This window comes from Kogia breviceps, chromosome 4 (genome assembly GCF_026419965.1).
Source record: "Kogia breviceps isolate mKogBre1 chromosome 4, mKogBre1 haplotype 1, whole genome shotgun sequence".
Lineage (NCBI taxonomy): Eukaryota > Metazoa > Chordata > Mammalia > Artiodactyla > Physeteridae > Kogia > Kogia breviceps.
In genome coordinates this window covers 169,912,440-169,938,836 of record NC_081313.1, presented here as the reverse complement: position 1 = coordinate 169,938,836, position 26,397 = coordinate 169,912,440, and the positions used below count along the sequence as shown (strand labels likewise).

Here is a 26,397-nt window from a genome sequence, read left to right as displayed (position 1 = left end):
CACTCCTCACCACACAAGCTAGTACCTCTTACTGTCCCATTTTATCTTATAACTTGGTTTTGAGTTGCTTTTGTCACGAAGATGACTTATTTTGAATCTTTTTTTTTTTTAATCCAGATTTCTCTGGATTTCCCTGCTCCATGGCTTTGCTCTTGGTCCTCTATATTTTATTCTAACGTATGTATAACTAGGTCTACCCGTGGTTTGTGTGGCCGGTGGGAGATTTGTCCCCTCAGTTGCTGCACCTTTGGTCCTTTCCCCACTGGTTTGTGAGTCCACATTTAATTTAGACCAGGGGTTCTTACAGGGGCACTTGTTGGTTGACAAATTCTGGAGGTACGTTTGATTACCATAACTGGAGGGGGAGGTGCTCCTGGAATCTTGTGGGTGGAGCACAGGAATGCTGCCTGACACCCTACAGTGCACAGGACGGCCCCCACTGCAAGGAGTAACTTGGTCTCAAAAGTCAGTAGGGCCAAGGTTGGGATACCCTGTGTTTTAGACAAATCCCACCTCTTCTGGGCCTCTTTTTTTGGCAGGGGGAGGGATGTCTCTGGATTCTTTCTGTCTGTGTATTCTTGGGAGATGGCATGCTGTTTTTTGGTTTTTTTAAATAAATTTATTTATTTTTGGCTGCACTGGGTCTTCGTTGCTGCACGCGGCTTTCTCTAGTTGCGGCGAGCAGGGGCTGCTCTTCGTTGCGGTGTGCGGGTTCCACATTGCAGTGGCTTCTCTTGTTGTGGAGCACGGGCTCTTAGGCACGTGTGTTTCAGTAGTGGCTCGTGGGCTCTAGAGCGCAGGCTCAGTAGTTGTGGCACAAGGGCTTAGTTACTCCGCGGCATGTGGGATCTTCCCGGACCAGGGCTTGAACCCGTGGCCCCTGCATTGGCAGGCGGATTCTTAACCACCGCACCACCAGGGAAGTCCCAGCATGCTGTTTTAATTGCTATCACTTTATCAAGCACCTACTTGGTGTCTGGGAGAATTACTTGTCTTACACATGAGGAAAGGGAAGCTCGGAGAGAGGTTTCTTCAGCTCAGTTAAAATGGTAGAGCCCAGGCCCACTCCAGAGGCAGGAACCCTAACTACCATAGCAGCCAGAGTAGCCAGGGGCTCAGCAGTGGAGGCCAGGAGGCGGGTGGAACCTTCGCCCGCCCCCTGCAGGACCTGGTTCTCTGAGCCAAGATGACAGGCAGGTGACGAACCCAATGAGGCAGCGGATCTCACCAAGTCCCTAAACCCACTGGACTGCTTTGAAGAAGCAACATCTGGAAAATTTAAATGATCCTGCCACCACCTCACCAGGATAGTGGCTTGGCACTTACTGAAGCTCTTTGCATAAAGAGCAAAGAGGTTAGTGATGGGCTTAGTGATCCCATTTTATAGTGGAAGAAACAGGTTCAGAGAAGCAACACCAGGAGGCTCCAGTCACACAGTGATGCCAAGGAGAGCTGGTGTCTCACACCCACACTGCAAAGACCTTCCCAGCTCTGCCCACCCTCAATACACAGGTCGGTACCTCGAGAACATCCCGACAACCTTGCCTTCCCCCAGAGACTTTCCACCTGCAGGGCCGCCTCTGGCTCAGTAGGGCTCTGAGCCAAACACTTTACCCCATGACGGTTTAATCTGATTTCCTCAGTGACCCCCTGAGATAGAACCTCGCACTTTCCCCATTGTGTACAACTGAGGACAGTGAGGCTCAGACAGAGAAATTGCTGATCCAAGGTCCCACAGCTGGGAAGCAGCAAAACCTAACTCTTAAGCTTGGCAGATTCCCTTCATGTGGCTGAGGAAGGCCCCAGCCCAGCCTACATTGTGGGTCCCCTGTGTCAGGGAGATAAAAATGGACTCTGTTTGCCCAAACAGGACCAAACTGCCAAAGCATTGACATGTTTCAAAGCACCAGAGTGTTCCAAAGAACCTTCTGGTCTACTTGTTCTCCTCCCACATCCCCTTATTCTCCACCCATGACAGGGAGCTCACTACTTCTCCAGCAGTTCCATCTGTAATAAAGTCCTCCCTCAGCCCGAGGGAGAGATTGTCCTGCTGCTCCCCCACCAGCCTTCTGGAGCTGGAGATGGGGGGCTGCTCTCAGCGCGGGGCAGCTGGAACATTCAAACAGCCTGATCTCGACCTAGGCTGGATGGCCAATTCCCCAGTGCTCAGCCACGGGCCTGGATGTCCTGGGGCCATAGCTCTCGCTCACCCTCAGCCAGGAAGACAAGGAGGGCACGGTGCAGCAGATGCACCCCCAAGCGGCGGCGCCGTGTGGGTGGCCAGCCAGCCACCACTCCATAGCAGTGTCCTTGCTTCTGGTTTGTCAGCATCTGGATCCCTGGGGAGATTAGGGGTAAGGTCACAAAAGCAGCCTCCAGGAACCCCAGGCAGAAGTATGTGCCAGTAAACCCACTGGGTATTGCCCTCAAGCAGGGATAAACCAATGGAGCAAAATCTGTGCATGTGCAGGTACATAATTGGTGCTCAATAATTGTTCATTGAATGAACAGCCCTGAGGGGCAAGGGGTGAGGGAATCAGTAGATCAAGTGCCCTTCATGTGACCCCCCCAACCCCACAAGCCAGGCACCTACCTAGAGCATCCACAAGACATGCTTCTCGAGTGTAAGCCTCCACAGCAACCACATGCTGGAAGCAATGCAGGGAGACAACACCGCGACCACTGGCCCAAATGTCTAAGATCTGGCGCACCTTGGGGCAGGCCTGAGGGGAGCCAGGGCAGGGTCAGAGGTCTGCCCCCCAATTCCCTCTTTCCTCTACCTGCCCGCAGCTGTGCCACCCCTGCCAGGAACCTGGTCCTTATCCTCACACCTGTTTTCCTGGCCACCCTCGGTGGCTAAGGGCCTTCCAGAGGTGGACATTCGGCCGGGCCCGTGTTCCCTTGCCCACGTAGAAGATGGCATGGACAAAAATCCGAAGACATTCAGCCAGGGTCAGTGAGAAGGCTCGGGCTGGAAGGTTCTGAGTCTTCCTAGATGAAGTAAGTGGCTCAGGGAGGGAAAAGTGACGAGAGTTGCCCCAGAGACAGTCTTTAAAGACGGAGCAACCCACGTCCAGTGACCCCTGTTTTATAAAAGGCAGGGTGGGTGGCTGTTCGCCAAGGACACTCAGCAGCTTGAATTGGATTCAACTGCCTTTTATAGATAAAGAAGGTGATGACCAGAGAGGGCCAGTTCCCTTCCTAAGGACACACAGCAGATAAGAACCAATCTCAGAATTTTCCGGTTCCCACTTCTGGGTCATTGCTGTTCCAAGTACCTGGGGTCCAGCAGCAGATATGTGAAGCTGGACTTCATGACCCCCTCCCGCCACCGTCTGGTGGGTTCTGGCCGCTCAAACTGCTTGGCAAGTGCATCCTCATCTGCCTGGGCATCTGGGATACGGCCAGTCCGCAGGGCTTTGGCCAGCTCTGGGCTGTGCCCTGAGAATTCTAGGCCTGGGAGGGGAAACTGAGTCAAGAGAGACAAAGGAAAGGGTGGTTCCCAGAGATGAAGGGAGAAGTAGGTTGCACTGAGAGCCACGGGTCTCCGAGGACTCCTGGAGGCTCCCTGGACTCTGGATACTAACCAGGAGCAGCCTGGGCTTCTTCTACCGGTTGGAGGTAGTATGGCCGGGTGAAGGACGTGATGGGACCGCGGCTCTTGCCAAGTACCTGGAGCTGTTGCGGCAGCTCCAGGTCAGACATGGTGGGGTCCGGTGGGCACTGGCAAGAGGGGATGGGGTCCCTGCCACCTGTGGCGCTCGCCTCATCCTCTGTCAGCCAGAGGGCAGCCACATCACCGTCGAGGGACAACTGGTCATCTTTTGGGATGTGGAAGTCAGAGGGTCCAGGCAGTGGTTCCCAAGGGGCACTATGGGCTGGGCTCCTGTCTGGGAAGAACTTGGGGGAGGGGGAGGCATCTGGCAAGGTCAGAGTCAGGGCCTGCAGACGGGCATTTAGCTCTGCCTCCCTGCCCTCCACGAGGGCCCGATGTTCCTGCTGTGGGGTACCCGAAGATCTTGGCACCCTCTGGGAGGGTCGGACACCAGCCCAGGGGGACATGTGGGCTGTTGGGTCCTCAGCTCCAGAGGCCTCAACAGCGGTGACAAAGGAGGCAACTGAGCTGCAGTCCCAGCGCCCTAGGGGGGACTCCAAGCTGCCATCTGTGTCAGCAATCTCAGGGTGGGCAAGGAGGCTGGGGGATCCAGGGCCAGCCTCCAGGCTCATGTCCTTGCCATCACCTCTGCCCAGTGTTGTGGAGTCCAGTGTCACACTGGGAGATCCAGAAGGTCTGATATTCAGCCTCTTTCCCCAAGGGCCTGGGCCTGGAGCAGGGGATAAGAGCGGGAGTCAGAGAGGAGGGGAGGAGGAAGTGAGAGACAAAGATGGAAATCAGATCGGACAGAAAGAGGCGGCTGCAATCGCAAAGAGGAAGGACAGAGTCGGAGGCAGACAGATGGACCAGAGACCCTGGTCGTGAAACAGAAACAGTGGGAGAGCGTGGAGGTCACACACAGAGACCCGCAAAGCTAGATCAGAGGCTAAGCACCCCCAGCCGCACAGGCACAACTCACTGCCAGGCTTTGGCTCAGGCTCTGGCTCCTGGGGGTTTTCCCGGGTCCGTGTCGGGGTCCTGGTCCGAGCCTCCAGCTCCCGCAGGACACGCACACAGTTCTGGTGCCCCTGCTGCTCGGCCAGGTCCACAGGCCGGAGTCCGTCCTGCATGGGCGCGGTCAGCAGGGGGCGCCCTCTTCCCTCCCTCTCTTCCTCCCTTCCTTCTTCTTTCCCTCCCTCCGGGTTTGCCCTGCTACAAACAGTGCTGGGACTCCCACCTGGTCGCGCAGCGCGGGGTCCGCTCCCTGGCTCAGCAGCAGCTCCAGGCCGCGGCGACAGCCCCAGGCAGCGGCCACGTGTAGCGGCGTCAGCGCCTCAGCCGATCTGGGGCAGGAGAGGAGGAGGGGTCAGTGGAGGACGGAACTCGATCTCCGCCCCCATCCTCCCACCCCCCGCCCGGGGTCTTGGCTCTCAGCCCCCCATCTCCGCCCTCCAGCCTGAGACACCACACTTGGAACCTAGATCCTGCGCCCTCGGGCCAGGACCCAAACCTCTGCTCTCTGACTCTAGAGCGCCTACCACCAGATACAAACCTTTGATCCCCATTTGGCCTCAGCGCAACCTCATACCCCACCCTCGGTCTGGTACCCTGCCACTGCCCTTGGACCCTCAAGATCCTTCCCCAGATTCCCCAAGCTCCGCCCCCGGGCATTGAGTCCGCATCCTTGAACCGTGGGATGCCCTCTCCAGGACTCCCAGGTCTTTCCCCCGGACTCGGGAGACCCCTCTCCTTCGCGGAAAAGCTGCCCGGAGCCCAGACCCTGCCTCACCGAGTGTTGGGGTCCCCGCCTCGACGCAGCAGGGCCTCGAGGCAACACAGACTCCGCGGGTGCTGGGCTCTGGCCGCCAGGTGCATGGCCGCCGCGCCATCCTCGAGCACCAGGTTGGGGTCAGCTCCACGGCGCAGCAGCTCCTCCACTACCCTAAGGACAGAGGGTCAGAGTGGACCGCGACACTCGCCCCCTGCCCCTGGCCCGCCCACCCCGTGCCCTGCCCTCACCGCAACTCCTCCTCCCGCAGCGCCGCCCGCAGCCGCAGCGCCAGGCCTGTTGCCGAGCGCATGCCCCGGCTGTCCCCCAGGCCAGCTGCCCAGCCTGCCAATTTCCAACTTCCCGCGGCGCCCTTGTGCGCAAGCGCCGCTCCGCCCCTCGGCCCGGGTCCCCGCCCCTCGGCGCAGCGCAGTGTCCCCAGCCAGGCTGACCCGCGCCGCAGTGTCGTCCACATCTAGGTTCAGGAGCTCTAATGCTGGCCCAAGCCTGCGACACCAAGTAGTGCCCAGGCAGGGCTAGGGGCAGCCGATAAGGGCCCGGTTAGGGTGGAGGGGTTAGGGTGGAGGTCGTCGTGTGTGCCGTTATCTCGTTATCTCTCAAAACCGTGTAAACAGTAACACAGCCTGATGGAGGGGGTGGAGCTACGCTCCGGGGACCCACCCGGGACCCGATGGTGCCCACAAGGCATCAGGTCTTCCAGAACCATCTGCCGAGGCAGGCTCCATTAGCGCACGCAGCCCTGATAGTATGTTAGGCTTCAATTAATAGCTCCCTCCTGCAGTGGCTCTGTGTTGCCCATTTTCAGTTCCGCAGTCGGGAGTCCATTACTTTGGAGCCCCGGGCCTCTTAGGGCTCTAGTTTCCCCACATGCAAAATGGGAGAATAATCCTTTCCAGGCTGGTGTGAAGTTGAACGAGGGGCCTGGCACACAGGTGCCTAATAAATCCTCATGGGAAGGAAAAGCTGTTTCTCGATAAAGCTATTTTCGTTTGATAAGGAACTGAGAAAACCTAGCTGGTAAGCTTTTTTTCACAATTGCTCATCATCCAGTAAAATAGTTGAGTGATGCACCTGTTACATCTGTCTCCCTTCCTCTGGGGAGCACCCACACAATTTCCTGATGGAACTATAAACCTCCCTTCCCAGAGAAGCTTGATGGGAGCCCTGGCCAATCAGAGTGTACCACAGCTCTGGCCCATGACTGGCCCAATGCAAGGTTACATGACCTAGGCAAGGCCAGTCATAAGGGGTGCTGGGAGAGCCCTCACTTCACCTGGGTTGGGATTTGGGGAGCAGTCACAGCCATCTCACCCCTTTCCACGGGTTGGGAGGAAAGCAGGGCACACTGAACACCAACCATGCAGGGTATTTCAGCCCTCCCCAATGGCAATGTCAGAGCACCTGGATACAGCAAAGCCTGAAGCTGCACCATGGCTTCTTATCCACAAGAACCAAGCCATTCTCCTTTCTGCTCAGTGGGTGGGTTTTCTGTCACTTGCAACGAAAAAGATTCCAATGAACAGAAGTTGATTGTTGTGGACCTGGGTTAGGGATTCTCAGATTTTTATTTTCATGACAAAAATCACACAGAGCACAACAAGAATCACAACTGAAAAACTGGGAGTGGGATATGGGCTGGGAAACATAGGGAATGGGTGTCCAGAGTCCCTGGGATGCTTCCTGGAGCCCTAGGTTTCCTTCAGGGCTCCCCAGGTGCCCTGGATACCTCCTAGACCTCCCTCTGGGGGTCCCACAGAGCCCAGTGTGAGAACCAGCATTCTCGGCCAAGTGTTTCATCGTACTAGAAGGTTGGATGTACAGGGATGGTTCAGACAGTGGCCTCAACCTCGGCGGCTTCATCGTCCTCCTCCAGCAGGCTGTAGGAGGCATGGCTTTGGCAGGGCCGCTGCAGTGGGTGAGCCAGAAGCTTGGCCATACAGTTGTGCAGCTCAAGGGCTGGCCCAGCCAGCGCCACCTCGTACTTATAGCTGGTACCCTTGGTATCCAGGCTTCCCATGAAGGCAAACATGTCCTATGGGGCCAAGGAAGGGCTGTTCAGGCAGAGGTTCCCCTGACAGGCCCTCCCTGTCCTGGAGGGCCTCCCAGGAGGGGGCCTCAGGAATGGGTTCCGAAGAGTAAAGAGGAGTTTGCGAGGCAGAAAACATTCCCACATTCAGCAAACATTTCCTGCCACCCACTCAGTACTAGGGACCCCAAGAGGTCTCCGTGCTGGAGCCCCTAGTCTGGAGAGGCACAGTCAGATACAATAACCCCAGCCCCCATGCTGATCTACCTTGAGGAGCAGGGAAGTCTTCCCCAAGTAGGGACTTCACGTTTGGGTACTGAAGTATAAGTAGGAGCTGGGCTCAAACCACCCTGCTCACAGTTGGGTAAAGTGAGGCTCAGAGAGGTAAGTGGCCGACTCGAGATGCCACAACTAGTTCAGGGCTGGGATGTGAAGGACCAGCAGAGCCTGGCAAGGCAGGGAGGGAAGCGTGCTCCAGGCAGAGGACACAGAGAAAGCGAAGGCAGGAAGAGAGAGAAGCAGGGGATGCTGGGGATGAGGTGGACAGGACCCTACATGCTCATGGGCCACTGTCCCAACAGTTCACTGAAGACACGTGGGAAATGGTAGTTGAATGACCATGATCCAGCAGGACCAGGAACGCTAAGGAAAAGACTAATGGCAGAGCACTGCATGGGTGGGCAGGGACGGGTGACTTCCCTCCTCCTGATGCCAGAAGAGCACAGGTGCCTCTGAGCCTGTTGCCAGGTACCACTGTGCCAGAGACACACTGTGAGACCCTGGCCTAGTTGCTGGCCCTCTCTGAGCCTGTTTTCCCTCAGCACAGATCATGAACTAGGGGGCTGGCATTACACGCCCTGAAGCCCCTTAGTGATTCAAAGGCCCCCTTTCTCTCAAGGCCGGGGCAGGTGGGTTCGGAGCCATCCCATCTGCACCTACATCTGCCTGCCACCCACACCCACAGCAGCCTCTCACCTTCCAACTCATCTCCTCCTCCTTCTCATCGGCGCCGTTGTGGATGTAAACGACATCAAAGAAGAAATACGGGCACTGGAACATTTTCTGCAGGGGGAGAAAGCCAGCCTTTGGGACTTTGGTCACCCCATGCCCCCGTGATCACAATTCCCCAGCTACTGCCTAAGACTCTGGGAAGCTGACTCTAGGCACCCCAGCTCCTGCGGTCAGGAAGTCCCTCCTAGTGTCTAACCATCATCCTGCTGGCTGTAGGCATCCCTCCCTCACCTTCATGGGCTCCGTCAGGGAGAACTGGGGCTGGCAGGGTGGACGACTATAGACCAGGATGGTTCGGACCACGTACGGTGGTGGAATCGTCTGCACATTCTCTGTGACTGGCAGCTCGGTCTTCTGCTGGCTGCACAGCAGGGATGGGGAACAGGTCAGAGCACACCCTGGTAGCACACCCCTATTGTCACCCTCAGAGCCCAGCTCCTCACCGGGTTATGTGAGGCCCCACCCGACCCCTCCCAATTTCACTGTTGCCTCTGAGCCTTCCCACATGCTGTTCCTCTCTGCCCCAGCACCTCCCCAGCTTCGCCTTTCTGCCTGACCTCTCCTGCTCCATCAGAGGTTTTGCTGACCCCAAAGCCAGGGACTGCTCGGGCCACCCTCAGCATCCTGAGCATCCCCTATCACTGTGTGGAGCTGGACCTGCCCTACCAGGCCAGGAGACTCTGAGGCAGGGACCAGATCTTATATGAAAAGTCAGTGCCCAGTTCCCCACTCAGCCACAGATGGTTCTCACATTGAGTACAGGGCACTAGGCAGACAGAGGGCTAATGTCCTTAATATGTAAAAAACAAATCTGATCACCAACAAGAAAAATGCCGACATCCCCCTAGAAAAATAGGTAAAGGGAACAAATAGACAAAATTACTGAAAGAATAATGAATGGCTTAAAAATGAATGAAAAGAAAAGCACAGCAAAATAAGATGTGGCCTCTTCCCACCTATCAAATGGGCAGAACTTTCAGCTGTGTGAGCAACCCCGGTGCTGGGGGAGGTAAACACGGTTAATTTCCTGGGAAAGTGCTTTGGCAAAGTCTAGCAAAATTAAAAACACACACCACCTTGCTCTAGCCTGTTCTCCATTAGGAATTTACCCCATAGATTCACTTCCAAAATCTGCTGAGTTGGGCAAAACAAACTCCTTGGCCACCATCAAGGGGTTGGCAAAAACAGGGCTTAGAATACGTGGGCCGACAAGCTAAGAACCTTTTTCATTTTTAAACGGTTGGGAAGAAAGAAAACCAAAAGGAGAATATTTTGTGACAATCAGAAATGTGAAATTCAAATTTGTGCCTGCAAATAAAGTTTTATTGGCACATGGCCACGCCCACTTTCGTACCTACGGTCTGTGGCTGCTTTCTAATTAAAATGGGCAGAGTCTGGTTACCAAGACAGAGACAATGTGGCCAACAAAGTCAAAAATATTTACTATTTGGTCCTTTAAAGAAAAAGTTGGCTGCCTCCAGTTTAAAAAAAAGTAGTGGAGGGACTTTCCTGGTGGTCCAGTGGTTAAGAATCCGCCTACCAATGCAGGGGACACGGGTTTGATCCCTGGTCTGGGGAGATCCCACATGCCGCGGAGCAACTAAGCCCATGCACCACAACTACTGAGCCTGCACACCACAACTAATGAGCCCATGCATTGCAACTACTGAAGCCCATGTGCTCTAGGGCCTGCGTGCTGCAAATGCTGAAGCCCATGTGCCTAGAGCTCATGCTCTGCAGCAAGAGAGGCCACTGCAATGAGAAGCCTGTGCACTGCAACAAAGAGTAGCCCCCGCTTGCCGTAACTAGAGAAAGCCTGCACGCAGCTACAAAGACCCAGCGTAGCAGTCAATCAATCAATCAATCAATAAGAAAGTAGTGGAGAACCACTGGGCTGTCAGAGAATAACACAGAGGACGAGATGTGAGAAGGAACTTCTTCTGCAAAAATGCTTCCAGATAAGTGAGCAATTGTTCCAGGGAGAAAGGATGAGAAAGGAAGGCTTTAGGCCTCCCTAAAGGACTATTTCTGGGCTGTTTGGAGCTTTTACCCAGAAGGGGTTCTTCTCTTCAAAGGTGAACAATAATTTCCCCATGGGGGACTTACATGAGGCTGAAGAGACCTTCCAGATCTGGTGGGAATGCTAAGGAGAGCAGAGCAGTGCATGGGTGGACAGGGGTGGATGGCTTCCCTCCTGATGCCGGGAGAGCGCAGGTGCCTCTGAGCCGGTTGCCAGGACACATGCTGTGTGACCCTGTCCCAGTAGCTTGCCCTCTCTGAGCCTGTTTTCCCTCAGCACAGATCATGAACTAGGGGGCTGGCATCAGATGCCCTGAAGGCCCTTAGTGATTCAAAGCCCCCTTTCCCTCAAGGCTAGGGCCATTCTCCTCACAAAGAAAGAGCCATGAGTGTCCCTGTCCCCCTTCCATCATTACTGTTTTCTTTGTAACTCATAGGGATCATATTATATTTAAGTTCTGGGCTGCAGTGAGCCTTTAATGTTCAAGTTAATATAAAATGTGCTATGCCCAGGTTGAAGGGGCTGTAGCAATGACTGTGACTTTTCAGTTACATATGGCCACTTGCTGAGCACTGACTGTGTACTTAGCCCTTCATGAAGTGTTCCCCAAGTGGATGCATTTTTGACATCCAGAGTCCAAATCAGCTGTTTTTGCTTCTGTATTCTGACTTTATCTTCACAGCGACCCTGTGGGATAGGAGGTTTTGTGGCTCTCAATTTACAGATGAAGAAACTGAGGCTCAGAGGCGTGGCTGGCCCAAGCCTGATGTGGCAGAGCTGGGATCTAGACCTGAGCCAGGCTGAGCCAGGCCACTCCCCGGGGCTCCCTGCGTGGAAAGGATACTGAAGGTGGAGCAGGAGGCCGTCTCCAGGTCGTAGAGGCAGCTGCAGAGTTCTCGGGGATCAGAGGTCAGGCCGGACAGCTGCAGGGAAGCATGGGACTCAGCAAGGTGCTCCCTCAGCCCCAGGGGACCCCAGGGCACCCAGCTCTGCCCCAGCCTCACCCAGGCAGTGTCATCGTTCACCACCACCAGCGCGAACTCGTGGCTCTTGTCAATCTTGTGTTTTGTCCGCACGAACATCTCGATCATTTTCTGGGAGACGTTGAGGGCATTGGTTTTGGAGCTGGGGAGGGCCAGAGAGTGACCGGGTAGTTAAGGCCCAGGTCATGTGGCAGTGGGGGCGGCAGAGCCCAGCTGCAAACCCAGCCTAGCTGACCCCTCTCCAGCTCTTGCCCTCTCCGATGGGTCCCTCTGGCCAGCCTGGGTCTCACATCTGATCTGTGGGAGGCACCCCACCTTTGCTCAGCCGCGGGTCATCACGAGCGCCAGGGAGGGGAAGGCGGGCTCGTCCTCAGGCCCCATCCAGGCCCTGCGGCCTGACCCCAGTGAGACTTAGCTGCTCAGGGACAAGGGTTTTGGAGTCAGCCAGGCCTTGGTCTGAATCTGGCTCTGCCCATTTGCTGGGAGGCCTCGGGCAAGCCATTTTGCTTCTTGGAGTTTGCAAGTCATGGCTGTGACCTGGGTGCCGTGTGATAGCTCTCAAGTGCTTAGAACAGAGCCCCAATGGTCCACAGCTGTATCATTACCAGTTATCATTGCTACTCTCCAATACCGCCAGGCCCCGGGGGTGAGTCTGAGAGAGACGGCCCTGTGTTTTTTGGGCTGGGCCCTTCCCAGCCATGGCTGCAAGCTCAAGCCCCCAAATATCCCTCTCACCTATTTAATGACTCCAGCTTTGGCAGCGACATTTCCTCTGACAGGTCCAGGCAGATGATCTGCAATGAAGTTGAAGGGTGGTGAGAGCTGTGACTAGCAGCACCTGGCAACTGAACATTAATGCAGGCCCCCATGCCACTCTGCTGGCCCTCTCCAAGCAGCCCCATTGGAAAAGGCCATATGATGACCCCCAATTCCCAGCCAAGCCATCCACTTTAGAAGGAGGCAGCTGAGGGAAAAGAGCACTGGACTAGGAGTCCAGGTTGATGAGTGAACAAACAAACCAGAGAACATTTAACACAGAAACAAGAAAACAAGGGAATAGTGGGATGACTTGTGGCTCTCTAAAAGACATATCCACCTGGGACTTCCCTGGTGGCGCGGTGGTTAGGAATCTGCCTGCCAAGGCAGGGGACACGGGTTCAAGCCCTGGTCCGGGAAGATTCCACATGCCGCGGAGCAACTAAGCCCGTCTGCCACAACTACTGAGCCCGCACGCCTAGAGCCTGTGCTCCACAACAAGAGAAGCCTCCACAATGAGAAGACTGCACACTGCAACGAAGAGAAGCCCCCGCTCGCCGCAACTAGAGAAAGTTTGCACGCAGCAACAGACCCAATGCAGCCAAAGATAAATAAATTTAAAAGATATATCCACCTGGAACCTCAGAATGTGAATTTATTTGGAATTAGGGTCTTTGCTGATGCAATTAAGGTAAAGATCTTGAGATAAGATCATTCTGATCTAAGAACAAGTGTCCTTATAAAAGAAAAGACTGGGGACTTTCCTGGAGGTCCAGTGATTAAGACTCTGCGCTTCCACTGCAGGGGGCATGGGTTTGGGTTCGATCCCTGGTCAGGGAACTGAGATCCCGCATGCTGCTCGGCCAAAAAAAAAAAAAGAAAGAAAGAAAGAAAAGAAAAGAGAAGACTGCAAGACACAGAGGGGAAGGCTATGTAAAGACGGAGACAGAGATTGCAGTGATGCAGCCACAAGCCAAGGAACGACTGGAGCCACCAGAGGCTGGAAGAGTCAAGGAAGCCTCCTCCCCTAGAGCCTGCAGAGGGAACGTGACACGTTCATTTCAGACTTCTGGCATCTGGAACTGTGAGAAAATGAATTTCTGTTTTAAGCCATCGAGTTTGTGATAACATGTTGTGGCAGCCCTAGGAGACTAGAACAAAGGGACTGTTTTCCAGAGTGGATCCTAAAAGACGATGTGTACCCCAAGGTTCCCTAACACGTCGAAGTCACTGGTCAGGCCCCTCACTTACCACTTTCTCTGGACAGTTGACCCTTGGCGTCCGCACCTGGACCTCTGGGGCTGGTGGAGGCACCTGCCACGGCTTGGGACCGGCTCCGGGAGGGTTGGCGGTCCCGTCGTCAGCACTGGCCGCCTCACCCTCACCCTCGCTGCGGCTGCCCACACTGGCCTGGGCCCCCAGCGCCCGGTCCTCCGCCCCCTCAGGGTTGGAGCGAGTGCGGGGTCTGGGCTCAGCTGACTGCTCCTCTTCCTCCTCCTCCTCCTCTTCAGTGGGACTGCTGGGCTCCGCCACCTCCATGGCTCCTGAGTGGCTGGATGGAGCAGGTATGGGGGAAGCCAGGATCCTTCCCTTAGGGGTTTTAAAAGCATTTGGTTACTGGGCAGGAGAACAGGGCATGAGTCGCTTACTTAGAGTAACTCCTCTCAGGGCCTCAGTTTCCTCATCTGTAGGATGGGTGCCTTTAACACTTATCAGCCCAGCATCCACTCTGACCCGAGATAACAGTCTCCCAATTTTTTTCTGTAGGGCTAACCCCTCCCCTCCCCGTTTTGGCTGCTGAGCCACTGTGAATGGCTCAGAGTTAGGGACATGACCCAACACACGCCAGTGAGGGGCAGCTCTGAGACTTCCAATAGTGCTGTTAGAGAAAAGGAACTCGTCAGAGTTGCAAAGATGGGAAGTTACAAGTCGAGAGCTACTGGGAGCCTCTGTTGCCTCCGAGAAGGAAAACAGAGCTTGCCTGTAGTGATGCTCACCCAAAAAACGACAGATACACTTCTGAGCACCTGAATCCAGCTATGCCTAAATTCCCTTTCTTGCTTAAACCAGATTGAGTTGGGGTTTTTGTTACCTGAAACTGAAGACGTCTCGGTGAATAAAAGAATAATAACTTCTAGGGTTCCCTCCTCCGCAGTGGAGCGCTGGCTGCCTAGGGGGTGTCTGCACACGGAAGGGGAGCAGATCTGGTATTACAATGCCTTTGAGGAAAAACAGGACGTTAGTGGAATAGTTTGCCCATCTGGACAATGGGTGCGGGCTGCCGGGGACGGGCTGCCGGGGATGGTCTCTGAGCCTTGCAGTTCCCACAACCTCTAAGGAAAACAAAGCTTAGCTGCAGCAAGACGGATGGAGGCTAGACTGCAGGAGAAACCAGAGCTGAAGGTGGAAGCCTCAGGGCAAGTGAGGGGCTGAATTTCTGGGGCTAGGGAAGTTGGGCCTCTAGGGACGGATGCCGCACGCTTTCACCACCCAACTCCTGCTCACCGTGGCGTGAGCCTCCGTCCAACTCAGCTGCCGACTCGCTAGGAAGCCGCCATCTTTACCAGCCGGAAATGGTACGGCGCGGCCGCCACACCTCCTGGGAAACGTAGTTCAGCAGGCCGCAGGCCTAGAGGAGAGATGTATGGGACCAGGCTGGAGAGCCTTGGAGCTGATAGGCTGATACTGTTCTAGGAGGTAGGGTTTGGATTGTGATAGACTGGAGCGGAGCTGAGGGGGGCGGGATCTGAAATGTGACTGGCTAAAGTCAGATAAGGCGGAGCTTTTATGTTTCTGGCAGATTCGGACTGCGCGGGTTAGCGTTTCTACCGTAACGAGGCAGAGTGGAGTTGGGCTTTCAATGGGTAGGCTCAGAAAGATGGAGAAGTCCTAGTTTGCAGTGTGATTAAACGTAGCGGGACTGAGTTGGGTGGGATTTAGAAGAGGTGGGGCTGATTGGTGATTAATAGAGTTGACTGAACCTCAGTGAGGGGTTTTTGCGGCAGAGGTGGGCGGGGTCCAGAGCCCAAGGGCCCTCCCAATTATTTAATTCTGCTCCTTATTTAACAAATATTTGCAAAAAATAAAAAATGCTAAGCCAGAACTATTTCAAACCACCCTTCCTTCTTCGTGCACACTTCTCCCTTCAGCTCCATAACCATTTAAAAACTGAGCCTCAGTTTCTTTATTTGTTAAAGTCTGCTAAGCCTGTCCACATCAGCCAGGCTCTGGTTCGGTGACAGCCCTGAGGGGCTGTGGAAAATGAGCCTTGAAGGATGGAGAATTTTTGCTAGAAAAAACAAGAGGAGGAAGGTCATTCCAGGCAGAAAGAACCGCCTGGGCAAAAGTCTGGAGGCTTTGAAGAGCCTTGGAGTGGTGGAACCTCTCACAGGTTAACACGGCCAGAGCAGAAACTAAGAGTGAGAATTTCAATGCCCCGGGTACCCCCAAGTCAGAGAATTGCAACTTCTCTCGCTACTACCTTTGGGGACACAGAAACAGGAAGATTCAGCCTCATAGCTTCTGTCAGTGGGACCAGGAAGATTCAGGCTATCCCAGGCTCTGCACAGTTTACACAGAAGTGCAGAAGGAAGGAAGATGTGTTTCAGGCAGAGGTTAAGGCATGGCCAAAGGCACCAGGGTGTGAGAGAACTGAGAAACTTCAGCTGTTCACAGAGGAGGTTATAGCGGCTAGAGTGTGGAGTATACATTGGTGTCAGCCGCAGGCATAATTTTTTTTTTTTTTTTTTTTTTTTGCGGTACGCGGGCCTCTCATTGTTGTGGCCTTTCCCGTTGCGGAGCACAGGCTCCGGACGCGCAGGCTCAGCGGCCATGACTCACGGGCCCAGCCGCTCCACGGCATGTGGGATCTTCCCGGACCGGGGCACGAACCCGCGTCCCCTGCATCGGCAGGCGGACTCCCAACCACTGCGCCACCAGAGAAGCCCAGGCATAATTTTTTTAAAGACCTTGAATGCCAGGCTGAAGAGCTTGAAATGTTTCCCAAGGGCAATGGGGAGCTATGGAGGGTGTATGAGCCAGGTAGGTGAACAGTGAGATCTCTGCGGCCTTGGTGGGGAAGGGAGTGGAGGGATGGCTGGGGAGCCCAGGGAGGGAGCTAGGCTGGTATCCAGGTTGGGGAGGAGAGGCTTGGGCTTGTGCCTATGGATGGAGATGAGGAGGAGGCCCTTTAGAGGTGGATGCAGGAAAAATGAGCAGGATGTAGGGACCATCTGGGCTCTGAGGAATCCAGCATTTATGGAGAAGAAACAGTAGCTGGCAGAGGAAGCAGAGATGGGATGGTCAGAGAGGTAGTAGGGAACAAGGAGGGTGCCTTATGATTCAGTTCCCGATGGTGACTGGCCATGTGCAAATTGCTTGTTAAATTTTCCATAACACTGGAATATATGTATACACACACACACACACACACACACACACACACACACACACTATGGAATATTACTGAGCCATAAAAAAGAATGAAATAATGCCATTTGCAGCAACATAGATGGACCTAGAGATTATCATGTAGGTAAAGTGAGTAGACAAAGACAAATATCATAGGATATCACCTATATGTAGAATCGAAAAAAAATTATACAAATGAACTTATTTACAAAACAGAAATAGACTCACAGACATAAAAAACAAATATGGTTACTGGGAATTCCCTGGCGGTCCAGTGGTTAGGACTCTGCACCCTCACCGCCAAGGGCCCAGGTGAGGGCCTGGGTTCAATCCCTGGTCGGGGAGCTAAGATCCCACAAGCTGCGTGGCACGGCCGAAAAACAAAGGAGGGGGGACAAAAAAAAGAAAAGAAAACAAACTTACGGTTACCAAAGGGGAAGGGAGGAGGGAGGGATAAATTAGGAGTTTTGAATTAATAGGTACATACTACTGTATATAAAATAGATTTTAAAAAACCAAGGGGCTTCCCTGGAGGCGCAGTGGTTGAGAGTCCGCCTGCCGATGCAGGGGACACGGGTTCGTGCTCTGGTCCGGGAAGATCCCACATGCCGCGGAGCGGCTGGGCCCGTGAGCCAGGGCCGCTGAGCCTGCGCGTCTGGAGCCTGTGCTCCGCAGCAGGAGAGGCCACAACAGTGAGAGGCCCGCGTACCTCAAAAACAAACAAACAAACAAACAAAACAAGGACCTATGTATGGCACAGGGAACTATATTCAATATCCTGCAATAACCTATAATGGAAAAAACCTGAAAAAGAATAAAAAGGAATGAAAAGAATAAAATTACTTTTGTTTTACACCTTAAACTAATACAACATTGTAAATCAACTATACTTCAATAAAAAGTTGTTTGTTTTGAAAAAAACACAACAAACTCCCGTGACACTGTAGGAAGATATAGAAATTGAGGCTCAGAGGGGACCATCACTTGCTCAGGGGTACCAATCCCAGGTCTGTCTGTGACTTGAAGTGGAATGAGAACTCTGACCCTGACCCTGACACTGAAGGGATAGGCAGAGGAAAGAAGTTCACAGGGGAGCCAGATGGAGAGCATCAGCCCAGGGGAGCATTCTAGCTTCCGAGAAATAAAATCCAAGGGTTAGAGATGGAGGAGCCATAGGCTTGGAAGCAGAGGCGAGACGGGACTGACATCGTGGGAGCTGGACATGTGTCCTCCTGCTGGGGCTGGAGGAAGCCGCTGTCCTTGAAGAGGAAACTGCACAATAACAAGTCACATGTCTAGGGAGTGGGCTTCCTGTTTCCTGGCCCCTCCCAGGCTGGCCTTGGCCAGACCAGGCCTGAGTAGTCAGTGGCCAGAGTGACCCCAAGAGTGTCCAGGGACTTGGTTTTCTGACCAAGGTGCCCCCAGAAGAACAGGGAATTAGAGCGGGCTGAGGGGACCAAACCCCAGGATTGGAACCTCTGGTTCAGGAGAGCCCTGGGGAGGAGAGAGGACTGTTGAAGTCCTTGTCCCAAGCCCAGATAGGGGAGGGAGGGGAGCAAAGAGGTAGTGAAAAATAAAGGAGGCAGAAAAGAAAGAAGAGGTGAGGGCAAACTTGAGAGGTTGTGAGCTGACCATCAAGGGAGGCATTCAAATGTGCCACATCAACATTGCTAACTCAAGATCCTTTCGGAGAAGTGAAATCAATGCCTATACCACAGAACAGGAAATTGAGGCTATCATTTGCTTTGAGCTGAGATCAGGTCGTGGTTTTAGGGGGTGAGGAAGGAGGAGGATTCAGAGGACACTGATTTCTGGATAACAATGAGTGCCAGGGCCACACGGCCCCGAAGCCGGCGAGGGAGGCACGCTCTGCCCGTAAGTGTCCCCCCTCCCTGCCACACCCAACTCTGCGAGACCCAGGGCCCAGACCTGCCTGGCTCAGAGCTCAGCTCTGGGGATCATTTGCAGGGTGAGCTGGACCCTGTGGCAGAGAGTTCAGAAGAGGCTGAGGCAGCCAGTGGGAGCTCCGAGCCGGGCCCTGTGCCATCTCAGCATAGCTGCAAGCCAGAGCCCTTGGGTCCTGAGGCGGAGGCCAAAGGGCAGGGCCTGGAGAGCAGGTAAAGCACACTTGGTCTGTGTCCTCCACTACAGGCCTGGTACATCTTTCCCACCCACAGATCTGTTTATGTCCCTCCCCTACTCACACACATGCCATGGCTCCCATTGCCCTCAGTCTGACTTTCAAGGCCCTGCATGATGCAGCCCCAGCCTTGTTACAAAGCCTCTTTGTGTTAGCTACCCCAAATGACCCCATTTCCAGAACTTTCCATCTCTCACCTCTTCACAGGACTGACAAAGAAGTTGATGGGGACTCTAGCAGGGGACCTGCTCCAGCCCCCGAGGGGTCCTATGAGCTTGTCCAGGAAGCCTACCAGGCCCCAGAGGCAGCCCCACAGGACAGGGAGAATGTCCCCTCTGGACCCAGAGACCCTGACGTGTTTCAGACTCTCCAGCAAGCTCTGAGCTCTCTGGAAGCGGCTGCTGCTGCCTGGCGCCACCAGCCCCCAAAATGTCCTGGGCCGTTAGAGGCAAAGGACAGAAGCGAGGGGGGACCAAAGGCCTGCTTGGAGGAGGAGCAGGCTGGGAGCTGCCAGTGGGATGCAGCCCGATTGACTGAAAGAAACGCCTGGCTGCGTTTGGCCCTGGGCAGCCGTGAGGACGAGCTGATCCGCACACAGAACTCCCTGAAGGCCTTCCAGGCTGAGAAGGAGATGCTGCAGAGAGAGGTGAGTGGGGCAGGCCTGCCTCCCAGGGCTCCCTGGTGGGAGGGAGGCAGCAGGCCTGTTGTAGGACACATTCAATCATTTGTTCATTTGTAAAGCTGTTGTGGAAGCTTGGCTGCTGAACCCCAAAGACACAAAGGTCCCTTGCAACCTTAGTTAAGGTGATCAGAGAGGCCCAGTGAGGAGGCGGTGACACTTGAATAAAGACCACAGGGGGGCAAGGGAGGAATCATGCAAGGAGCTGGGGAAGAGCGTTCCAGGCAAAGGGAACAGCATATGCAAAGGCCCTGAGGTTGGAGTGTAACTACTGTGTTCAACGAACAATGAGGAGGCCAGTGTGGTGCTGAGCAGGAGGAGACAAGGGTACGGAGGTGGTGGGAGCAGATCCTGGAGTGCCTTGCGGGCTGCAGGGAGGATTTCAGATTTTGCTCTGAGTGAGGTGGGAGCCACAGAGGGTTCCAAGCAAGCAAGGGTGGAAATCTGATGCAGGCATTCACAGGCGCCCTCTCGCCATTGTGGGAGGAACAGCTAGTGGAGGGAGAGGCTGGAATGTTGGAGATCCAGGAGGAGGCACTGGTCCAGACATGTAAGGGATGGAAGCTGTGGAGGTGGTAAGAAGTGGGCAGATTCTGGGTGATGCTGAAGGTGGAGCTGGCAGGTGGGGTGTGAAAGCTGGAGAGGGGTTGAGGACGAGCCCTGGGTTGGGAGCCTAGGAGACTGGAAGTAAGACATAGGGAACCTGCGGGAGGGGCAGGTTTGGTGGGAGGGAGACCAGAGTTGTTTGGGCCTTGATCAGCTCAAAATGCCATGAGCCACCCACACGGGGCCATTAAAGGGACAGTTCTGTGTCCAAGTCCAGAGCCCAGGGGATGTCAAGGTAGGAGGGACACAGGAGGTGAGACTTGGGGTTGCGGGAGCCCATCACGAGGAGTGGGGCTCATTTCCCTAAGAGTGGAGCACATTTACCAGCTGGGAAAGAGAAGTCTTTTTTTAAAAAAATTTACCCACCCTTTAACCCCCACCTCTGGCAACCACCAATCTGTTCTCTGTATCTGTGAGTTCAATTTTTTAAAATTTTGATTGATTGATTTATGCCGGGCCGCATGACTTGCGGGATCTCAGTTCCCCAAGCAGAGATTGAACCCCAGGTGACTGCAGTAAAAGCACTGAGTCCTAACCACTGGACTGCCAGGGAATTCCCTTGTTTTACTTTAGACTCCACATATAAGTGAGTATATACAGTATTTGTCTTTATCTGGCTGATTTATTTCACTTAGCATAGTGCCTTCAAGGTCCTTCTATGTTGTCACAAATGGCAAGGTTTCTTTTTTTACGGATGAATAATATTTCACTGTATAAGTGTATATACTACATCTTCTTATCCATTCATCCATCAGTGGACACTTAGGTTGCTTCCATGTCTTGGCTCTTGTAAATAATGCTGCAGTGAACATGAGGGTACAGATGTCTTTTCGAGTTAGTGTTTTGGTTTCTTTTGGATAAATACCCAGAAGTGGAATTGCTGGATCATGTGGTCATTCTATTTTTACTCTTTTGAGGAAATGCCATGGTTTTTTTCCATAGCGACTGCACCTATTTACAGTCTCACCAATGGTGCATGAGGGTTCCCTTTTCTCCACATCCTCGCCAACACTTGTTATCTCTTGTCTTTTTGATGCTTGCCATTCTAACTGATGTACGGTGGTATCTCATTGTGGTTTTGATTTGCATTTCCCTAAGGATCAGTGATGTTGAGCGTCTTTTCATGTACCTGTCGGCCATCTGTATGTCTAAGGAAAGAGAAGTCTTGAGTGGCTGAGTGACTTGTGCAAGGTCATACAGGGAGGGGTTTGGCAGGATGAGTGTCTGGGGGGTCCTACCTTCCACATGGGGCTCTTGCCACTGCTCCAGGAACAGGTCTTAGGGAAGGATGGTGGGTGGTCTGAGCACCCAGGCCTGACATCCCCCATCCCCCACAGGTCCAGGAGCTGGAGGATTCCCTGCTGAGGCTGAAGCCCTTCCCACCTCTCTCCTGTGACCAAGCAGGCGGCTCGGGTAGTGGTTCCAGCAGCTCTGGGGCTGATGGGGAGACCTGGGGCACTCAAGTGAGTGTGGGAAGCTGAAAATCATGCATGATCTTAAGATCCTTAGGATTCAGGGCCATGAGACTCAAATCCTGGTCATGTGATCCAATAACTTCTGGGGTTGGAAAAGACCTAAACCCGTGATGCTGGGCTCTCAATGACAATTTGGGTGAATCAGGTCACCTCCTTCTGGCAGGATCCCTTCTCTCTGGCTCACCCCCTGCTCCGGCGCCTCCAGAGTGATTCCAGCAGCCAGATGCTTGGGCCTCTCCCCTCCCAGCTCCTTGCCCCTGAGATGCACATCATGGAAGCCCAGATGGAGCATCTCCAGGGGTAAGAGCCACAAATGCTGAGCTCATAAGGGCACTGGTGCCTCCCTGCTGGGTTATAAATCCAGGAGTCTGGAGCTGGATTTGGGGTGGGGTGGGGAAGGGTGGAAATCAACTGGGTTCTAACTGCCCTTCAAGGCCTCTCACTTTGCCTCTTCCCCACCTCTGGAGGCAGGAACATTGAGAAGCTCAAATGCTTCAACCGTCTGCTGTCAGCTGTGCTCCAGGAGTACAAGGGCCGGTGTGAGAGCCTCAGCATGCGGCTAGGCCAGCGGGAGGCTGAGGCCACTGCATTGCGTCTAGCCTTGCAGTATAGGTCAGTGCACCCTGCCCATGGTATCACTGACTGGGAGGGAAATGGGTGTCCTCAGAGGATAGCCCCAATCCCCAGAGAGAGACGGAGCCCTCGCAGGAAAGTACTTTCCCTCACCACGGAAATTAACTTAAGGCAATTTTAGTCCAAGAGTGCTGAAGGAGTTTACAAACTCCCAGGGGTGGTGGTGGGGGAGGAGGAGTGAGGGGTCCAGGAGCAAGTGAGGATGTCACCTACACAGCAAGATGGGTGTCCTGGAGCGCTCAGAACTGGTGTCCCACAGTGAACACTGTGAGGAGGCATATGGGGCCTTGCTCACTCTTCGGGAGGCAGACTCAGGAGCAGGAGAAGCCTTCATGGATGACTTGGAGGCGGCTGAGAAGGAAGCTCAGAGGCTTCTGGTGCAAGAGGGGGCTGCCATGGATGGAGGGATACTGCAGGATTCACGTCCAAGGTACTCCTGGGAACACTGGGGACTGGGTGGGTCAATGAGTGGGGCTCTGATTGGAGAAAATGGGGCTCCCAGAAGTGGCCACATGTTTGGGTTGGCATGGCTCCTATGGTTGGCATGAGGCCTGCTGGAGTTGGCTGGTTGCACACAACAAAATTGGCACAGTGGTGACAGCCATTGGGGTTGGTATAGGACCCACCAGAGTTGGCATGAAGATGGATGATGGTGCCAACTGATTAGAAATGGCATGATGGAGCTTAATGGGGTTGGCTTGATGTTGGTACCCACTGGTGTTGGCATGATGCTGCCTGACAGGGTTGGCAAGTTGAGTGATGGTCCCCATTGGGTTGGTGTGATGGCATCCACCATGATAACATGAGTGACTGTGCCCGTCAGCATGATGGTGTTCATCCATCATTCATCATTGATGGCTGATGTTGCCCATTGGGGTTTACATTATGGTACCCACCATGTTGTTTTGACCATGCTCAGCATAGATGGCATAGGAAGGACCCATCATGGTCAGTAAGATGGAAGCTGATGAAGCCCACCAGGGTTGGCACGAAGTTAGCACAACCATGCCCAGCATTGTTGACATAAGCCTCTCTTCTGTTTCCTGTAGCCCCGAGGGCAGCAGTGTGGATAGGCCCACACCACAGGAGGTGGCTGTCCAGCTCCAGGGCTACGTCCAGCGTCTTCAGGAACGCCGTGCTCTGGTGAAGATTCCCCCAGAGCCTGGTCCCACCTTGGCACCCATGTCCACTGTGCCCCGTGCAGAAGCCATGGTGCAGGCCATTCTGGGGACCCAGCCTGGCCCAGCCCTGCCCCGGCTGGAGAAGATGCAGATCCAGGAGGACCTGGTGGCCACACGGGTACACATGGGCTGTGGCCACTGTGTCACTCTTTCCTGGTGGGACCAAACCCTTTGCTGAGTCTGAGAGAGATGTGATTCAGGGACCAAGTAGCAAGGGAGAGTTTTGCTGGGCTGGACACAAGCTTCCTGGAGGGAGGAGAGTTGGAGCTGGGGTTTTGAGGGATGATTAGGAATTTGTCCTCTGGAATTCAGTTTCTCACAAGACTCCCAATCTGGCTTTCCAAAATGCCCCTCCTATGGAAAAGAGATAGGGGCAGGGGACATAATCTGGGGTTTATAACCTGGCATGAAAGCTGAGGTTCTGAATTTGGAGAAACTCAGACACTTCCACTGAACTGCTACTTGACCTTGTCTAATATACTTGCTCTCTCTGAACTGCCATTTCTACAGCTGTAGTTTTTATGGATGATATTTCCCATCTTGCAAGATCATGGAGAGGGTTGGGGTTCTTGCCTGACCTGCTCTCAGTGGGCGCCTCCTAGAGCCTCAGTTTTCCCAACAATTGACCTAGAGGTGTAACCCCTCTACCCTCTCCTTGGTCTCTTAGGAGACCCTAGCAGATCTGATGCTTCGGCTACAGCTGGTGCGGCGGGAGAAGCGGGCTCTGGAGCTGCGGGAGGCTGCCCTCCGAGCCCAGGGCCCAGCCAATGTGCTCCTGCTGGAGCAGCTGCGCTGGGAGCGCGCAAAGCTCCGGACTGGTGGGGCTAACAGCAGTGGTGGAGACAGCAGTGGAGGTGGGAGCAGTGGAGATGAAGAGGAGTGGTCCCAGGTGAGTGGCGCTGCCTGGACCTGGTAGGGATAGCAGTATATTACAGCTATGTGGTCCTGGTTAATCATAGCCCCCTTTGAGCCTCAGTTTCCATTTCTACACACACAAAAAGGAGTTGAATGTTTAAGCTGCAGGTTTCTTTCTTTGAGGGTATTTAGCCCAATAAGCCCCAAGGGATTTAGTGTCTTCCAGTCACACCTGTGCCTCCTCCTTCCCACCCCCAGGCTGATTCATTTTCCCCCTCCAGCTTCCTCCCTGAGGCTTTCCTTTTTGCCCCTTACTGTCTAATCATGTCTGTCCTCTGCTTAAAGCCTTAGCAGCTTCTGGAACCCTCCTTTGAATCATCTCTCCTACCTCCAAGGCTTTGTCAGTGCTGTGCCCCTGCCAGGAACACCAGTCACTTCCCTCTTTTTCTAATTAAGTCCTCAACCTCCTACAGGTCTGAGTGCAGACATCACCTCCTCCAGGAAGTCCTCGTGGACTGCCTGAAAATAAGATATTATTTATTTCCCTGTACCTTATTGGGGTACCCTTATTGGGTACTGTACCCTTATTGGGGTATCTCACCAGAGTGGGGGCTCTGTGAGAGCAGGGGCTGTAGCCACAACAACCTGGGCAACTTCGATGTCCAACTTGGGCTGAGCACACACTCAGCCTAGGCCAGTGTCACTACCGTCCCTGCTGCCTCCCACAGGGCCCTTCGGCTGTCCCTGGTGGCAGCAGGGCTGTTGATGGAGGCCAAGTGAGCAAAGTGCAGAACCCAGAAGAGCTAGCCCAGGAACTGTCAGCATCACTCACCCGGTGTGTGCCTGGGTCCTGTGCTGGGGGATATGTGGCCTGGGTAGGGGAAATATGTGAGAGCCCGTGGGGGTGTTGCATACCGTGCAGGGCTGGGTATACACCTGCATACAGTTGTGTTCACATGGAAACATCTTGGGCAGGTGGGTGGGAGGAGGGAAGGAAAACAAGATTGGCTATGGCTGTGAGCCCCTCTCTCTCCCCACCCCTGTACCAGGGCTCTGGGCCTGCGGGAGCAGCTGCAGTCCTTGCGGGAAGAGCTGGAAGAGGTGGCTCAGAAGGGGCGAGCCAGACGTGCTCAGAGTACTGAGCTGAACAGGGATTTATGCAAAGCTCACAGGTGGGTCCCCCTATGTGACCTCAGAAGCATCCCTGGCTCTCCCTGGGCCTCAGCTTCCCCCCTGTAAGGTGGGTGGCAGCTTCAATCCATTCCACACCTCCTCTGGTGCCTGATGTGTGTCAGCCCCTGCTGAGTGATTCTGGGACCCCAGGAAGACCCAATCTCAAAGAGCTCCTGTCTGGGGCTGGGAGTACATAGCCCCTGTCTTGGGTGGAATGGGGGGCTGTTTCCTGGCTCATCCTCCTACTCCCTCCAGTGCCCTGGTCATGGCCTTCCGTGGTGCCCACCGGAAGCAGGAAGAGCAACGGCGGAAGCTGGAGCAGCAGGTGGCACTAATGGAAGCCCGACAGGCAGAGGAGCTGGCAGTGCTGGAAGCCACTGCCAGGGCCCTGGGGAGGCCCAGACCGCCCTGCCTGCCTCCCCGGCCAGGGGGGTCCTTTCTATAAGCCTTGCTCTGGTTGTGTCTGGACGTGCCAGATAGTTATGGCAGGTCATGTCATAAACTGTTCTGGAGTGATGTTATGTCATGTGGCATGACTTTGCATGTTGAGGCGTGTTTGGTGTGATGGGGGCTGATACCTGGGTGTCTGGGGCTTGATAGTGGTCAGACATTTGAGATAAACTTGCTATCTTTGGCCTGACACCATGTGGCATGTGAAGAGACATGTCAGCAGGGTCATACCAGAAGCAGCTTGGGCTGTGGGGACAGGATCCCCAGGGCTGGCTGGGGGGATTCAGGGTTCAGTGAGGTTACATAGCCAGAGATGAAATTCCAACCCTTATCTGCCTCCAGAAGCCCAGGGAGGAGTCCACTGGGGCAGGGCACACCTTCCCCTGAGCACCTCCTTCCCAGGGAAATGCTGGGTTTGGCCTGGCAGATGTTCCCAAGAGGAAGATACCCATAACCCAGCAGGAAGACTGAAGCCTGAACAGTTCAGGGTGTGGATCATTAGCTGGAAGAGCATTGCTCCCTGAGTGAAAGTGGAGGGAGGAGGAATGAGAGGTGGCTTTGGAATTTGCATTCAAAGAATGTGGAGCTAAGGTAAAGGGCCTCTGGGTGGTGAGC

At 54.3% G+C, this 26,397-nt stretch overlaps 3 protein-coding genes across 7 annotated transcripts; 1 reads left to right on the top strand and 2 right to left on the bottom strand.

Moving 5' to 3' along the window:
• Positions 1-631: 631 nt before the first annotated feature.
• ANKLE1 (ankyrin repeat and LEM domain containing 1) lies at positions 632-5,853 on the bottom strand. The gene is made up of 9 exons (XM_059061559.2): positions 5,615-5,853; positions 5,385-5,537; positions 4,833-4,938; positions 4,575-4,719; positions 3,588-4,325; positions 3,279-3,456; positions 2,832-2,991; positions 2,594-2,723; positions 632-2,339 (listed from the first exon to the last, which is right to left on the bottom strand). The coding sequence occupies exons 1-9, from the start codon at positions 5,836-5,838 to the stop codon at positions 2,167-2,169; spliced, it is 2,007 nt and encodes a 668-aa protein (XP_058917542.1). The 5' UTR covers positions 5,839-5,853; the 3' UTR covers positions 632-2,166.
• A 1,057-nt stretch (positions 5,854-6,910) lies between these two features.
• BABAM1 (BRISC and BRCA1 A complex member 1) lies at positions 6,911-14,867 on the bottom strand. Of its 2 annotated transcripts, none has more exons than XM_067032424.1 (10): positions 14,686-14,867; positions 14,273-14,399; positions 13,432-13,770; positions 12,160-12,218; positions 11,446-11,566; positions 11,286-11,364; positions 10,528-10,552; positions 8,653-8,782; positions 8,386-8,472; positions 6,911-7,416 (listed from the first exon to the last, which is right to left on the bottom strand). In XM_067032424.1, the coding sequence occupies exons 3-10, from the start codon at positions 13,717-13,719 to the stop codon at positions 7,213-7,215; spliced, it is 993 nt and encodes a 330-aa protein (XP_066888525.1). In that variant the 5' UTR covers positions 13,720-13,770; positions 14,273-14,399; positions 14,686-14,867; the 3' UTR covers positions 6,911-7,212. The 2 variants fall into 2 exon arrangements, with proteins under 2 accessions (XP_066888525.1, XP_058917831.1); XM_059061848.2 differs by having other exon boundaries at positions 14,273-14,361; positions 14,686-14,826.
• A 3,028-nt stretch (positions 14,868-17,895) lies between these two features.
• On the top strand, positions 17,896-25,848 carry USHBP1 (USH1 protein network component harmonin binding protein 1). 4 transcript variants are annotated; one of them, XM_059060635.2, is made up of 12 exons: positions 17,896-18,465; positions 18,559-18,707; positions 18,938-19,376; positions 21,353-21,478; positions 21,654-21,790; positions 21,962-22,102; positions 22,383-22,553; positions 23,173-23,422; positions 23,972-24,193; positions 24,888-24,994; positions 25,209-25,331; positions 25,588-25,848. In XM_059060635.2, exons 1-12 carry the CDS (start codon positions 18,412-18,414, stop codon positions 25,775-25,777), a joined length of 2,109 nt encoding a protein of 702 aa, XP_058916618.1. In that variant the 5' UTR covers positions 17,896-18,411; the 3' UTR covers positions 25,778-25,848. The 4 variants fall into 4 exon arrangements, with proteins under 4 accessions (XP_058916618.1, XP_066888524.1, XP_066888522.1 ...); XM_067032421.1 differs by having other exon boundaries at positions 17,933-18,465; positions 22,341-22,553; XM_067032423.1 differs by lacking the exon at positions 24,888-24,994 and having other exon boundaries at positions 17,911-18,465.
• Positions 25,849-26,397: the final 549 nt, after the last annotated feature.